The sequence below is a fragment of the Phyllosticta capitalensis genome (genome assembly GCF_038381095.1).
Source record: "Phyllosticta capitalensis strain CBS 128856 chromosome Unknown BKA78scaffold_6, whole genome shotgun sequence".
Classification (NCBI taxonomy): Eukaryota; Fungi; Ascomycota; class Dothideomycetes; order Botryosphaeriales; family Phyllostictaceae; genus Phyllosticta; species Phyllosticta capitalensis.
Genome location: NW_027117444.1, coordinates 177,836 through 192,812, shown reverse-complemented (window position 1 = coordinate 192,812; position 14,977 = coordinate 177,836). Strand labels below are relative to the sequence as shown.

The 14,977-nt window shown below is 57.3% G+C and overlaps 7 protein-coding genes across 7 annotated transcripts; 5 read left to right on the top strand and 2 right to left on the bottom strand.

Moving 5' to 3' along the window:
- Positions 1-1,350: 1,350 nt before the first annotated feature.
- BKA78DRAFT_252802 (uncharacterized protein) lies at positions 1,351-3,606 on the top strand (the record flags this gene model as incomplete). The annotated part of the gene is made up of 1 exon (XM_066884764.1): positions 1,351-3,606. One exon carries the CDS (start codon positions 1,351-1,353, stop codon positions 3,604-3,606), a length of 2,256 nt encoding a protein of 751 aa, XP_066743049.1.
- Positions 3,607-5,160: 1,554 nt separating this feature from the next.
- On the top strand, positions 5,161-6,479 carry BKA78DRAFT_144027 (putative mitochondrial cation transporter). The gene is made up of 2 exons (XM_066882837.1): positions 5,161-5,527; positions 5,585-6,479. Exons 1-2 carry the CDS (start codon positions 5,300-5,302, stop codon positions 6,269-6,271), a joined length of 915 nt encoding a protein of 304 aa, XP_066743048.1. The 5' UTR covers positions 5,161-5,299; the 3' UTR covers positions 6,272-6,479.
- A 57-nt stretch (positions 6,480-6,536) lies between these two features.
- On the top strand, positions 6,537-10,333 carry BKA78DRAFT_267932 (Hsp70 protein-domain-containing protein). The gene is made up of 2 exons (XM_066885488.1): positions 6,537-8,824; positions 8,872-10,333. The coding sequence occupies exons 1-2, from the start codon at positions 6,774-6,776 to the stop codon at positions 9,854-9,856; spliced, it is 3,036 nt and encodes a 1,011-aa protein (XP_066743047.1). The 5' UTR covers positions 6,537-6,773; the 3' UTR covers positions 9,857-10,333.
- Positions 10,334-10,676: 343 nt separating this feature from the next.
- BKA78DRAFT_353338 (uncharacterized protein) lies at positions 10,677-11,017 on the bottom strand (the record flags this gene model as incomplete). Its single annotated transcript, XM_066891543.1, has 2 exons — positions 10,677-10,770; positions 10,863-11,017. The coding sequence occupies 2 exons, from the start codon at positions 11,015-11,017 to the stop codon at positions 10,677-10,679; spliced, it is 249 nt and encodes an 82-aa protein (XP_066743046.1).
- A 186-nt stretch (positions 11,018-11,203) lies between these two features.
- Positions 11,204-12,016, top strand: BKA78DRAFT_144004 (uncharacterized protein). Its single transcript, XM_066882836.1, has one exon. The coding sequence runs from the start codon at positions 11,391-11,393 to the stop codon at positions 11,901-11,903; it is 513 nt and encodes a 170-aa protein (XP_066743045.1). The 5' UTR covers positions 11,204-11,390; the 3' UTR covers positions 11,904-12,016.
- Positions 12,017-12,978, bottom strand: BKA78DRAFT_144003 (uncharacterized protein). The gene has a single exon (XM_066882835.1). The coding sequence runs from the start codon at positions 12,710-12,712 to the stop codon at positions 12,131-12,133; it is 582 nt and encodes a 193-aa protein (XP_066743044.1). The 5' UTR covers positions 12,713-12,978; the 3' UTR covers positions 12,017-12,130.
- A 500-nt stretch (positions 12,979-13,478) lies between these two features.
- On the top strand, positions 13,479-14,842 carry BKA78DRAFT_296120 (uncharacterized protein; the record flags this gene model as incomplete). The annotated part of the gene is made up of 3 exons (XM_066886571.1): positions 13,479-13,776; positions 13,830-14,029; positions 14,078-14,842. 3 exons carry the CDS (start codon positions 13,479-13,481, stop codon positions 14,840-14,842), a joined length of 1,263 nt encoding a protein of 420 aa, XP_066743043.1.
- Between the last annotated feature and the right edge of the window lie 135 nt (positions 14,843-14,977).

The following is a 14,977-nucleotide window of genomic DNA, read 5'->3' as shown; positions in this document are numbered from 1 at the left end:
CGGAGCATGTGTTGCATGCGGCATGGTCTGATCTTGATCAGCGGCAGACGAGCGGAGTGTCGGTAGGAGAGTTTTTGGGGGCCCCTGATGATGCAGGGCTGAGGGCTGATGGCTGAAAGAAGTGGCAGTGTGGCACACGGGAGTCAAAAAGGCAAATGCAAAAAAGAGGGAAAAAAGCAAAAAACAGAGTGGCGGGAGGCTCCCGCCCGCAGTCGCAATTTGGTGAGCTTAACTCTCTGGGGGACAGAGTCGTCAGCAAGAATGCGCAGCAGCCAGACATGGCAAGGCTCGTGGCTCGGTCCTGCGTCTTCGCCTGCAGCAACGCGAGTTATCGATAAACCAAAAGGTATTTTTGGAGCTCCGGATCGCGGGCCTCGTCGACGCCCCTCCACCTTTTCCTCCTCCCATCACCACTTGGTTCGAATGATGTCAGTTCCTGATGGGGAATGAGGACAGCTCAAGGGTCTCGTTGCAGCAGATCGCTATACGAGCGGGCTGGTGGGCGGCGACTCATGGCCCAGCTGCACGAAACCCGCAGAGGCCAATCGTCGTTGGCCGTGAAGCCTCGTCGTCTACCTCCCGAACTACTAAGCCACCCCAGACGTCCTGCCCTGCCTGCTGTTGGTCGTAAGAAGGACGCTCTGACAGTGACAGCCAGTCCCTTAAAATTTAATCTTCCTTCACGTGTTGCCCTCCTCTGGCCTTTCTTCGCTCTTGCTCCCGCGCCCCGAAACTCCCGCTCACTAACCAGCCAGCTGCCTCCTCCTCCGCCGCCATCGCCCTTTACGCCATCACCCGCACTTTCTCAACCTAAACCACTCTACTACCTCCTGGCCTGGCCTCTGAACACGCGAAAATCCTCCCTTTGCTCGCTCCTGCCTGAGAGCTCTTGCCTCGTTGCGGCGCACGCCATTCCTCATCATGGCCTCCTCTACCGCCAAGCGCCTCACCTCCCTATTCAACTTCTCCTCGCTCAACCTCGCCGAAGAGCCCCCAAAGGAAGAAGCCAAGTCGTCTCCCACCACCGACGCTCCTGCGCCCGCAAACAGAGGCCGAAGACTCTCGCTGTCCAAACGGTTGAGCAGATCTCAAAGCCGCGATCGCTCTGCTTCACAACACCCCCAAGGCAGCGACCCTGACCAGCCTCCCGTTCCTCCCATACCAACAAACATAAGCCGCAAGTCGACGGCCCTCTCCTCCCCCACAGACGATGGTGAAGACCTTCCTCTGCCACCACCCGTCCGCGTAGACTCCTTTTCTCGCTCCTCCTCGCGCAATTCGTTAAGACCGGGCAGCCAAGCCTCAGCGGCCCGGCCCGAATCTTCGTTTCTCGACGTCCCAAGCGATGGCATGCTCGCCCCCGGCAGCCCAAGCAAGCTCAAACGCAGGAGTATATTTGGCAAACCTATCAGGAAGAGCCATGTAGAAGCATCGGGGCCTCAGGCTTGGATCGTTGGACACGAGGGAAAGCCAGAATACAGCATCGCGGCGCTGCAAAACGGAGAGAGGATAGTCGAGCTGTGGGACGAGCTCGGTGACACGTATGTCTACCTGTTTCCGCGCACATCCGGCAAAGGCCCCTCTTTCCGCGTCGAGTCCACCATCTACGCCTCATCGACCGTCCTCACGCAACTGGCGTACGGTGGAATTTACAGCCAAGCCATCGCAGCGGCCCCACCGCCACGGTCACACTATGAGCCCGCCGACGAGAACTCGAGTGCAGGTGACCAGAACAACTCGCCCGTGTCGCCGTCGACTCCACGTCCCTCGGAGCTGGACAGCGAGGAAATCAGCTCCAAGGCCTCCAGGGAGCTCATGAGCGATTCTCTCGAGCTGCCTCACGAGCACAACGAAATAGCTCTCTACCTTCCGCTCAAGTTGAGCACGGATGGGGCCGTTCCTACTGCCAATGGCATCCCTCTGCCGGCTTCTCCCGAGGACATTGACACTCTTGTAGCCACTCGAAACATGTTTGCTTTCCTCGTTGGTCAATCTCTGGTCGCCACGCCCAAGCGCCAGAGCATTTTCAACATCTTTATGCAGATTTCCGAGATTCTCAAGTACTACGAGTTTTCCAACTTGGACGGCTCGACCTTTGGTGAAATTGCCGCCTCCAGTTTTGACAGCTACGTGGATGAGCTGCACCTGGCCGACGTCAGGACGAGCGTCGAAAAGACCATCGATGGTGTCATCCTTGGTGAACGGATGCGTTCGGTCATGCTCTACAACGAGGCTTTCGTCCACGCTGTTGGCAAGTACGAACAGATCAAGAACTTCAGATCGCCCAAGTTTGAGCTCATTAGCAAAAACACACGCGACCGCATGGAGCGGGCATCAATGGACCTCGAAATTCGGCAAAGAAACTTTACAACTCGTTTGATTGAATTCGACTTTCCCGGAGTCTTTTCCGGAATCATGAATAGCAAGACTTCAGAAGAGCGCAAGATTATCCGATTCGAAGCATGGAAGGCGTCCTTCATGGCGATTCGCAAGCATACCATCAACTACTACAAGCACAAGTACGGCTCTTGGCCACCGAAAGCCAACCCAAAGAAGAATACTCTGCAAACAGACGGCTTGAACCGGGTCGTCCTGCAGGAAATCTACCAGGACTTTTCCGCGTTTTACGACTTGCTCGTTGACCGGGAAAACCTTACGACACGGACCTTTGACGCGGACAACGAGGACGACGAGGTCCAAGCTGGCACCGATCCCATCCACAGGGCCCTGCGGAAGGTGCTTAGTGAGTATGATCGCAGTGTTCCTCCGTTTCAGCCACCCATTCCTTTTGACTGCTGCTTGCTACCTGACCTCTCCCTCACGCGCACCGACTACGGCAAGGACGAGAAGAAGGATGCCAAGGCTCGCAAAAAGGGTCTCAAGGATGATGAGATTTCCCTTATCATGAAGAAATCCCACAACGAAGAAGCTGAAGTGGCCAACCCCTTTTTGGAGTCTTTCCGTCAACTGGAGAAATCTGCGGCACACCGCAAAAACATTGACGAGATTCGCGATCTGCGTGTTGGCCATTGGCTCTTCATGTACGCGGTGATACAGTCTCTGCCCATGCTGGTTGTCGACGCTCCCGGTATCAAATGGACCGCTGGCGTCGAATACTTCCTCTGCGAACCTCCTCGTTCCGGTGTACCGTGGGCAAAGGATGTCAAGAGCCAACAGCGCCACTGGTACAGCACTGCCGGTGGCTCTGGTGTCGTCTCCTTGCCATCAGACCTTGTAGAGCACGGCGTTGAAGGCGTTTACCGCCGCAGTCATTGCTGGGAGCAGGCCGCCAAGTGGAGTGCCGACCAGGACATCCAGCCTGCTCCACAACCAGAAGACACTTTTGACGACTTGGCCCCTCCTCCAAGCATTCCTGGCGCTGTCCCCCGGCCCCGCTCCGTCGCTAGTAGCCGCCGCAGCGAGGTTCGTCAGAGCGTCATGATTGGACTTGAAGCGCTCCCGCTGCCTCAAGGCGTGTCGCCCACGGGCGAGATGCCCCGACCAACCAGCGTCCACAGTAACGACCCGACCAAGACTTTTGACGCCATTATTGGAACGCAGCCCAAGAAGACCAAGAAGAGAGAAAAGTCGAAACTCGCCTCGTAAATAAAATTCGAGCATTTGTATAGCTGGAACTTGGGTTCCTTTTGGATTGTATTGTATATTTTCGGTACAGGATATGGGGTCTTTTGAACGGATACGGGGCCTCAAAAACACACAACACCCTACAAAAGAATTAAACGGCCGAAGGAATCATTGGCACAGTCATCAGTCACACATTTTACACCCTCTTTCCCATAAAAGTCTCATTGGTACATTCGTTCGAGCTTCTCTTTTTCCTCTCCTTTTTCCTTTCCTTGTCGTTCAGGACGGGAGGCAAGGCACACTGCTAGGATTCAGGGTAATGGTGCATTGGGGACCGGCGTCTTCTGCTGCATTTGGTATCTGTTCTGTTCAAATAATCCACCAACCTCTTTGTTGTTGTTCAAAAATCCCGTGTTTTGTACTCGTATCTAGTGGCAGCACCCGACTCGCTTGTTCGACATGGCAGCGCATGTGGTTGTTGTTCTTTTTTCGCAACGCCGTCTGGAGGCCTTGCGATTGCTTGAGGTCTTCTCCTTCCTGTTCTGGGTCAGGGGTAAGCTGGTGGAGTGTAATGTGTGTGCTGAGGAGGCGTTGTGAATGGAGCGACATTGTAGAAACAAAGCTGCGTCTTGTTTCGCTCTGATTTTGCTACGCTGTATCTACTACACTAAGCCTTCAAGCGTAGGTAGCCATGTATGTTGCTTCAGTAAGTAATGCATATAGGTAGACAAGTCGAAACATGGGCAGCGGTGGGCACCTGTACAGGACCTAGAACTCGGGACAGAGGGCTATAGACCGTATCACTTAATGCGTAACGTCCAATCCTCCTCAAATACATCAATCCTACAAATCTTTCACTCAATTGTGGTTCCGCCTTGGCTCAGAGCATTTTTGCAGGGCAGTTTCCCTTTTTGGTTCGGGGAACCCTGGTGTCGGCGTTTTTACAACCCCGGCCCCTGCCGCTGCCCGCTGCCCGCTGCCAAAAATTTTGGGCGACACGAAACAAATTCCGGCGAGACACGTACGGCTTTTGGTCACCACCTCACGCGACGCGGGACGACGGCTGCTCACCATTTGCTGTGGGAAGTGAGAGATTGGTGCATTGACCATATCTTTCTTTGCTGGTGCTTCCAATTCTCGTCACTTGCGCACAGCTTCGGCAACCGAATCCAGTCGCTGTTTGTGTCGCTGCTTGAGCGCGCGCGTCACGACGAGAGACACATTCACACGCCCGCTTCACCTTCACTCTCCTTGCTCGTCTGAACGTCGGGTCCTCCTCCTACTCGATTGCGATTGCTCGTGTCCGCATCCACCTTCGTCCTAAGTTCGCTCACCACACTTAATTGGGAGACAATCCACATCGACCTACCTGTACCTACACAAACGCGACGGGACTGCGCGCACACCTCCCAATAACACAGCAAATATGTCGGCATCGCTTCCAGGCAGTCGCGACCTCCCCGTCTCCCAGTATGACTTGAGCACGTACTGGGGCCGCGTGCGGCATGCGGCGGACATTTCGGATCCTAGGTGAGGAAATACTACTGAGCAACCCTTGCCCGCGCGCGTGGTGAGTATCACCGCCAGTCTGGTTTCGTGGGCTATGCACGGCACGGCGAACATTCAAGAGCTCGGATTTTGGAGACATTGGAGGAGTGCGTCGCAAAAACATACTCGGGCAGAAGAAAGAGGCTGATGATTGGCCCTTTGCAGGATGCTCTTCACCGGACAACATGGACTCGAGAGGGCGAAGGAGCTCGTTTCGGCGTACAAGCAGGGCAAGGTGCAGGACATGACGCCGGAGCTATGGAAGGCAAAGAAGATTATCGACTCGACGCTGCATCCCGACACGGGCGAGCCGGTCCTCCTGCCTTTCCGCATGTCCTGCTTTGTCTTTTCCAACTTGGTCGTCACGGCGGGCATGCTGCAGCCGGGTCTGAAGGTAAGATTTGGTCATTGCTGGTGCGGATGGAAGTTGGACTGACGGTGATGTTTGCAGACCGCGGGCACGCTTGGTTGGCAGATTGCTAACCAGTCGCTCAACGTTGCCATCAACAATGCCAACGCCAACAAGTCGACGCCCCTCTCGCTGGGCACCATGGCCAAGTCGTACTTTTTGGCTGTTGGCGCCTCTTGCAGCGTAGCGCTCGGACTCAATGCCGTAGTCCCCCGTCTCAAGAACATCTCGCCCGGCACGCGGACCATCCTCTCTCGTCTCGTCCCCTTTGCCGCCGTCGCCACGGCCGGTGCTCTGAATGTCTTCCTCATGCGCGGCGAGGAGATCCGCCGCGGCATCGACGTCTTCCCCGTGCTCAGCGAAGAAGAAAAGGCTCAGCTGGAGAAGAAGGGCGAGGATTCCGCTCCGCAGAGCTTGGGCAAGAGCAAGACCGCAGCAAAGATTGCCGTCGGCGAGACGGCCCTCAGCCGCGTGTGCAACGCTACTCCAGTCATGGTGGTCCCTCCCATGCTCCTGGTCGGTCTGCAGCGCACAAAGTGGCTGCAGCAGCGGCCGCGCATGACCATTCCAGTCAACCTGGGTCTCATTCTCGGAACCTCGCTGTTTGCGCTGCCGCTCGCGCTGGGAGTGTTTCCCCAGAGGCAGGCCATTAGCGCCAAGAGCCTCGAGCCCGAGTTCTGGGACAAGGGTGGCAAGGATGGAATGGTCGAGTTCAACCGGGGTATCTAGAGGCTGAGAGCTAGGGGGTGATTCAGGGGCATGGGTTATTTTGCTTGGAGTTTGAGTGCAGCGACGACGGAATGACAGTCATCTGGGCGCATGTTAGACGGATAATTCAGTCATAGAAGCTCATTATTCGATTGCTCTCTCGAAAGCTGTCGAAGCTCTTTGACTATTCGTCAAAGCTTGCAAACTCGAAACGTGATTGGGTGCGAGGCCTCACCGCCTGCCAAAAGGGGAATTGAGGTTTCAAGACGACAAGTGGCCCTTGGCAGAAATGCTCCGTTGGCTGCCAGAATACAGACTTGAGACTTTTTCATTCACTCTTCCCAATTTTCTTTCTCCCTTGATTCGCGTGATAGCCCTTTCAATGCACGTTTCTCTTGTTTGAAGTTTTTTCGCCTGGATTTCTCGAAGGACCGTCTCAAACCGCTCCACCGCAAGGAAGGCTTCGTCTGCGGCTCTTCAAAGAGCTCCAGAAAGCTCGCCCTCTGCACACCAACCACGCACCATGGCACCACCGGGTCGCCGACGCGCGGGCACGCTGCCCCTCATGCTCGCCCTCTTCTACCTCCTCATAAGCACGGCGTCCGCCGCCTCGGCGGTCCTCGGAATCGACCTGGGCACGTCGTTCCTCAAAGGCGCGCTGGTCAAGCCGGGCATCCCGCTCGAAATCGTCCTGTCCAAAGACTCGAAGCGCAAGGAGAGCGCCGCCGTGGCCTTCAAGACGCCGCGCACGCCCTTTGACTCGACCGGCGACGCGTTCCCCGAGCGAGCCTATGGCGGCAACGCCCTCGCCCTTAATGCCCGCTTCCCCGCCGACGTCTACCCCAACCTGAAGCCGCTGCTCGGCCAGCGCGTGTTCGAGGGTAGCGATGCCACGGCCGAGTACAAGAGGTGGCGGCCGGCGCTGGACATGGTCGGGCTCGAGGGCCGCTGGACGGTGGGCTTCCGCAGCCCCAGCTTCGACGCGCAGGCCAAACCCTTCGCCGTCGAGGAGCTGTTGGCCATGGAGCTGAAGCACTTGCGCGAGAACGCCGAGGACCTGGCGGGCAAGGGCTCGCGCATCACCGACGCCGTCATCACCGTGCCGGCGTTCTTCACGGCCGCTGAGAAGCGCGCTGTTGAATTGGCGGCGGAGCTGGCTGGCCTCAAGGTTCTTGCGCTCGTCAGCGATGGCCTCGCTGTCGGCCTCAACTACGCCACCAGCAGGACTTTCCCCAGCGTGAGCGAGGGCGCTAAGCCCGAGTACCACATGGTTTTCGACATGGGCGCGGGCTCGACCACGGCGACGGTCATGCGGTTCCAGGGCCGCACCGTCAAGGACGTGGGCCGCTTCAACAAGACAGTCCAGGAGGTTCAGGTCATGGGCACGGGCTGGGACATGAGCTTGGGCGGCGACGAGCTGAATGGATTGATCGTGGACGACATCATCGATCAGTTCGTCCAAGATCCGGCTGCGAAGAAGGCTTGGGTGAACGCGGAAGATGTCAAGAAGCACGGCAGGACCATGGCCAAGTTGTGGAAGGATGCCGAAAAGGTTCGCCAGGTTCTGAGCGCCAACCAGGCGACGGGAACCAGCTTTGAGGGGCTCTACGAGGACGTGGATTTCAAATACAGGATTACTCGTCAGCAGTTTGAGAACATGGCGGCCGAGTATGCGGCCCGTGTCGAGGGCCCCGTCAAGACGGCGCTGGAGGCTGCAAACTTGACTTTTGCGGACCTCGACTCGGTCATTCTGCACGGCGGTGCCGTTCGCACTCCCTTTGTCCAAAAGAGCCTGGAAACTCTGGCGGGTGACGCCTCCAAGCTTCGCAGCAATGTCAACGCCGATGAGGCGGCTGTCTTTGGCGCTGCTTTCAAGGGTGCCGGTCTGTCCCCAAGCTTCCGCGTCAAGGAGATCCGCGACACGGACGTCTCCAACCACGGCGTCGGACTGCGCTACCAGCTGAATGGCAAGGATCGCAGCCAGAAGCTTTTCACGCCGACATCCAAGCTCGGCGCGGCCAAGGAAATGCCGTTCAAGAACCTCGCCGACTTTGACTTTTCGCTGTACCAGCAGCTGCAGGATGGCAGAGAGCAGCCCATCTTCAACGTCAAGACGGACAACCTCACGGCGACCGTTTCGGACCTGGTCGAGAAGGAAGGTTGCATCAAGGAGGACATTAGCACCAAGTTCTCCATCAAGCTGGACCCCATCGACGGCCTCCCGGACGTCGTCCGCGCCGAGCTGAGCTGCGAGGTGGACGAGAAGAAGGGCAGCGTCGTCGACGGCGTCAAGGACTTTTTCGGCTTCGGTTCCAAGGACGGAAAGCAGGAGCCGCTCAAGGACGGCGCCGAGGGCGAGCAGCCCACCGAGAAGATTACCCCTGAGACGCCAGAGGCCGCCGACAAGGCGTCTGCTACTCCTGCGTCTGCCTCGCCCTCCGATGCGGCGTCGAAGAAGCCCGAAGAGGCAAAGGCTCCCAAGAAGAAGACTGTCACTAGCAATGTTTCGCTTACTGTCACGCGTACGGGCTTCGAGAAGGTGTCGAAGGAGGAGATGAAGCGCATGAAGGACCGGTAAGTCATTTCTGCTTTTGCGTGCTACAAAGTCTAACATCCAATAGCCTTCGTGCCTTCGACGCCTCCGACCGCGCACGCCTCGCCCGCGAAGCCGCCCTCAACGAACTCGAAGCCTTCACGTACCGCTCGCGCGACCTGCTCGAAGACGAGGGCTTCGTCGCTGCGTCGACCAAGGAGCAGCGCGCGGCCATCGAAACGCAGCTCCATGAGCTCAGCGACTGGCTGTACGCCGAGGGTGTGGACGCCGACGAGAAGACGCTCAAGGCCAAGCACTCTGCGCTCAAGGCTCTCATTGACCCCGTCGTTGCCCGCAAGGCGGAGGCTAAAAACCGCCCCGAGGCCGTTGCGAAGCTCAAGGAGCTGCTTGGCTCGTCCAAGGACGTCATGGAAATGATTCGCAGCTCGGTCGACAAGGTCGCTGCAGCAGAGTCTTCCGCCGCCGCCGCGTCTGCATCTGCATCCAGCGCATCCGCCGAGTCGTCGAGCAGCAGCAGCACACCCTCCGCATCCCCCTCCTCCGCCAACGCCGACGACACCCTCTCCGACCTCGAACAAGACCTGCCCCCGCCTCCCCCCGAATCCACGCCCCAAAACACCCCCGAGCCCTTCACATCCCCTTACACGGCCGACGACCTGACCTACCTCACCACCAAATACGACACCATCGCCACCTGGCTGGAAACCAAGCTCTCGGCCCAGGCTAAGCTGAGCCCCCACGACGACCCCGCCCTCACGGCCACCGAGCTGGACCGCCGCCACAAGGAGCTCAGCGACGCGATCGTCGACCTCGCGCAGCGCCAGCTGAGGGCGAATGCTAAGAAGACGGGTGGGGGCAAGAAGAGTGGTAGTGGGAGTGGGGCAGGAAGTGGTGGGAAGAAGAACAAGACGACGGCGGCGAAGCGCAAGGAGGAGAAGCGGAAGAAGGCGGCGGAGGAGGAGGCGGCGGCGGAAGCAGCCGCCGATGGGAAAAAGGACAAGGCGGACGAGAAGAAGACGGAAAAGGAGACGCCGGAGCATGGCGAGTTGTAGTCGAGTTGAGCTGAAGCGGGAGGCAGGGATGCGGGAGCGGAAGAGCGAGACTGTGGGTATTGTGGATAGATTACGGCATGGGAATAGAGTAGTACTGGAATCACTTTTTTCTTCTTTTTTTTTTCCAGTTGTCATTTTTGCTCTGCTAATTTTGCTCTAGCTGCTCTCTGTTCTTTTGTGCCAACGGATAGATGTATGAGAGCTGCGAGTGTATGCTTGAAAACGAGACCAAGAACAAGAGCAACAAAAACCACCCAAAGAACAAAAAAGAGGGAATGATGAGTAGTAGTAGTAGTAGTAGCAAAAGGTCAAACAGGCATTGTGGTGGTGTGCGTGCCGGCCTCCGGTTGTCGACTCGTCGACGAAAAAAAAGGTGGCCGTGTTGGTAGTATTAGTGGTGGTTGTAGGAGTTGCTGTTGCATATGTGATGGAGTTTTTGAGAGGTTTGGTCGGTTTCAATTGATTACCACAAGTATGGTGTGTTCAATGCAGTCGGTCCACTTTATATTCCGCTTCAGCGCGCCTCCTTTCATCGGGCCACTGGCCCCCCTGGCGCACTGGGTAAGGTTTAAGTTCATTCGTACCTTCGCCAAATGACAAGTTACAGTAGGCGGCCTGCGGGGGTACGCACGGGTGGCTCGCTTTTTTGTTGCCTGCCCGGGCAGGTCTGAGTTCGATTTCCGGCGTCTGCCACTGCCCACTTCTTTCAATCACGGCGAAAGTGCAGAAACATTCCAACAGTTGTTTATTGGCTCTGGTGACATCTAGACAACATCCACGCCGTCCTCATTAAGCGACGCAGACCGCCAGCCCGCTTTTCCTACGCACCCATGCCGTCCAGGCGCTCCCTCGCAGACTTTTTGGCCTCCTCCGATGCCTCGGGGTCGTCTAAAGTGGCCTTGAGGCCGTTGATGCTGTGGGAGAGAAGTGTCAGAGCGGACCTTCTTGTTCCATGTTTACGAGGACGACGAAGCCATTATCAAGGGTAGGCAGGCAGATGACTTACACTTTTTCCCTCATGGTGCTCGGTCGGAAGACGTTGTGCGTGGGCAGCTGCGTGCCGGTGTTCATCTGGTTGGTGTCGAGGATGTCGGGTTGCTGCGTGGCATTGTCTGCAGAGGAGCTGGTGGTCGTGTTGCTGGTGTTTGAGGAAGAAGACATTGTGCTGTTATTGCTGCTGCTGTTGTTGATTTTGATGTTGGGTGTAGGTGTGGAAGTTGATGTTAGCAAACAGCACTCATGCCATGTGTTGGTGGCTTCGACTACATATAAGTCCGACGTGAGTGCTGCAGCCTTGTTTTCGACGCGTGTCGACACGCCAGCTACGACTTCTTGCTTCGCCGAGCTGCACCACGTTGACGGGCGAGCGCTGTTGAAGGGTGTATCAGGTCACCGATGACGTTGCTCATGATTTTCACGCTTCAATGGTCTGTTCTGAAAGACGGTTCTGCAGCATGCTGCGGTCGACTACCATCAGTGATGACGTCTCTCACGTCTCGCGCATTAGTGCAACCGTGGAGGCAGCAGTAGCAAAATGGCACATGTTGCCGAAAATTGCTCAATCCGGTTACTCGCGCGGCGGTCACAGCTGCGGGGGCGGCGCCCGCTTGACGTCGGCGCGGCGACTTCTGTCAAACTCAGGAACGGGACGCGCAGAACGGCGGCTCGTTGCGTTGGTCTGACTCTGGCTGCAGAAACAGTGAGGCACCTGAGCAGAATGTCTCATCTGCCTCCTGCCAAACCCAGACAGGAACGAGATCTTGCGCGACAGTGGCATGTGGAAAAACGCAAAGAGGAAAGAAAGAAGCAGAGAGGCTGTGGGTACACGAGAATGGTCAGCAACTGTTCCCCACATGTCTTGACAGCTCGAAAAGTAAGAATAGTGGCAAAGGATCCATTAGCGGCGCGAGGCCGGGATTTCCCAGGCCGCGAGAGGGACCGAATCCTTCGACATTGCTCGTTGGAGCCACTGCCGTTGTCGTGGAGACCGAGTTTGGACAGTGGCAGCGTCAATAGGCTTCTTTTCCACCCCGGCCTGCGCCCCTGACAGCCACCAGGCGGAGCTCGGCCAGATATCAGTCCCAAAGTTGATCTTATCACATGGACGGACTCTAGATAGGATCGTGTCGTGGGCGGGTATGGCCCGAACGGTGCTTCTGCCGACCTGCTATTTCGTTGACATGGAGAATAGTTCCAACGTGAAGCATCATGGCCTTTTGACCTCGGATTGTGTTGCGAGCCGCCCCGAAACCCGAGTTCCTGGCTCTTGCAGACTCATGCTATGGCGAGTCTCTTTCTTCTCGGTGTTTGGGATGATGTGTATGGCTGATGGAAGCGTGTGCCCAAGGAGTTCTTCTCCATCTTGGCAGTCAGCATGCGAGAAGATCCGATGTCCTCCCAGCATCCAGACTCTCCACAGGGCAGAGGGTTAGATCCGCCTTCCGGATCATGGCTGGTCCGGTGGCAGATCTTTTCATGTCTTGACGTGCCAAAAGAAAGCTCCGAGTCGTCCCAATCCGGGTTAGCGTCCTTTTGCCGTATTTTGGGCACTGTGACTGGCAGTCGAGCACCACAATTTTCAAGGCTTGACCGACGTTGAAAAAGACATACGCAATGCTGGCGGTGGGCGCCTCCTTTTCCTGGGTTAAAGTGTTCAATAACGGTTGTGGACAGTAATCCAATGTCAGGTACCGGTAGTGCGAGTACCTGAGTGGTTGGATGCTGACAGGAGAGGGAGGTCGGCGTCGGCGCCGCCACCAGGTACATGAAGGGCAAATTAGCAACAGTCAGGAGCAAGCGAAAGTCAGCGAAAGGAGTAACGCCAACGGCCAAGAGTGTGCATTTGACAGCGTCCATAGGCGCCGGCAGCTGTCGGTACGCGAGATGTGGGCGGCGCCGCACGTAGGAGCTGAGAATGTGGCCGGCGAATACGGCGAGGGGATGCGGTCGAACAAGCCTCTGCGGCAGCAGGGAGATGCGATGGATGCGCAGTTGGACAGGTTCGACTGACCGAAGGGGGTTGTGGCAGGCGGATTGGTAGGAGAGCGAGGGCGGCTGGGACGCTCGGCTGGCTGCAAGGCCACTCGTTCTCGGGCGCCTCTGACTCTGGTACCACCACCACGCCCGTCACAACACGAACAGCCTGATCTTTTGCATCGCGAGGGCTCTGGTTTCTTCAGTCTCGGGACATGCCCATCGAGACAGGCACCGACTGGCTCCCCGACGCCTTCTCATTCGCCAGCGCCAGTGGCACGCGGCGAAATCCTCTAGGCTTGAAACGACGCGGTCAAGAGGCGTTTACATGGCGTTTGTCGCCTCTCGCCCTCATGTCGCCAACAACACGGACATGTCGAGGTAGGTGACTATAATACCGAGAGTCGACGCCCCACCATTATGCTCGCACAGCCCAAAGCGACCTTCCGGAGTGTTCTGTAGTCTACGTTTGTGTACGACATCTTTGGCCTGGAGCCCACCTTACTTTCACTACACATCGAAACCCTCTTTGCCTTGCCTTGTTGCAACAAAGTCATTCTCTCTTTACATTGAGCTACTTTGCGCTCCTGTCATTCCTTGGACATTCAAAAAAAATCACACCGACCCCTGACCTTTCGCTCAACCCACCATGGCCATGTCCAAGATTGCCGTTTTGGCCGCCAGCTTCGCTGCTGTCCAGGCTCACATGCAGCTCGGATACCCACCCCCCTTCCAAGCAGGAAACAACCCCCACAAGACCGGCGAGGGAGACAGCACCTACAACTCTCCCATGGGATGCTGTGGCCTGAACAACACCGCCATCTGCCGTGGATACTTGGACCTCCTTGGCACGCCAGCAGGTGCTTCCGTGGCTACCTGGTCGGCTGGTAGCACTGCTACTTTCAGCTTGACTGGCGAGCCCTCTGCTGCGCTCAACTCTCTCGGTGGTAAGTTTTCGGGTCTATCTCTCCCCTGTCCAATCTATTCTAATGGCTTCTAGACACGCATTACGGTGGAAGTTGTCAAGTTGGTTTCTCCACCGATGGAGGCAAGACTTTCCGTGTCGCTGCTTCTTACGAGGGCAACTGCCCCCACCGCAAGAACTCTGCAGACTCGGGCCAGGACTTCAGCTTTGTTGTCCCTTCGGATATGCCCAGCGGCGAGGCTGTGTTCGCATGGACCTGGATCAACCGTGAGCAGGTAATTTCGATTACTCCTCTTCCATTCCAGCCTTCTAACGCACAGTAGGAATTCAACATGAACTGCGCAGCCGTCACAATCACAGGAGGTTCTGGAACCAGCGACAGTGGTGCTCAGCAGCAGGCTTCACAACCGGCCGCCGAGGCATCCGGTACTCCCTCTGTCGTCTCCGAACCTGCCTCTGAGGGATCCTCGGAGCCTTCCTTTGTGTACTCCCCACAAGCATCTGCTACCCAGAACTCTGAAGCTCAGGCTTCTGCTGCAGCTTCTGAATACCCGGAGCCCCAAGCCTCCGCAGCTCCCACCGAGGCCTCCGAGTCGGAGCCTTTCCAGGCCGCCACCACCGTTGCCCGTGGCGTCTCGTCGGCATCGAACACGCCATCAACCTCCAAGGCTGGCGGAAAGTACACGCTCGACTGGTGCAAGTGCCAATGCGACGAGACCTCGCAGACCATGGACAACGAGTCGGCCTACGACGCCTCTGGCTGCACGTGCCAGTGCTGGAAGAAGCCCACGACCAACAGCAAGCGCGAGGTGCACATGGCCCGCCACGTCCACCACCGCCGCAGCTTCGACACCACCAGCCGCAGGATCCCCAACGTCATCGAGGGCCGCGACACGACGGCCGTCGCCTGGAACTCGCGCCCCGAGATCTTCATCCCCAACCCCATCTGGCACGACTGCCAGCTGCCCCTGACCGACTACGAGCTTGCCTACGCTCAGCCCGGCCCCCAAGTCATCAAGGGCGATGGCGAATACCCTCTGCAGATGCCCTCGACGGCACAGTGCACCAGCAACACGTCTGATGATTAAGCGCCTCGCACTTTACGAGCGGTCATCACGGGCTTGGTTCCGTTCCGGTTCGTCTTCTCTTCAACTCTAGCTTCTGGATTCAAGCATGGCAGGGCGGTGTACACGGGCTTGCTTCACATTGATGTCGTGGCATCA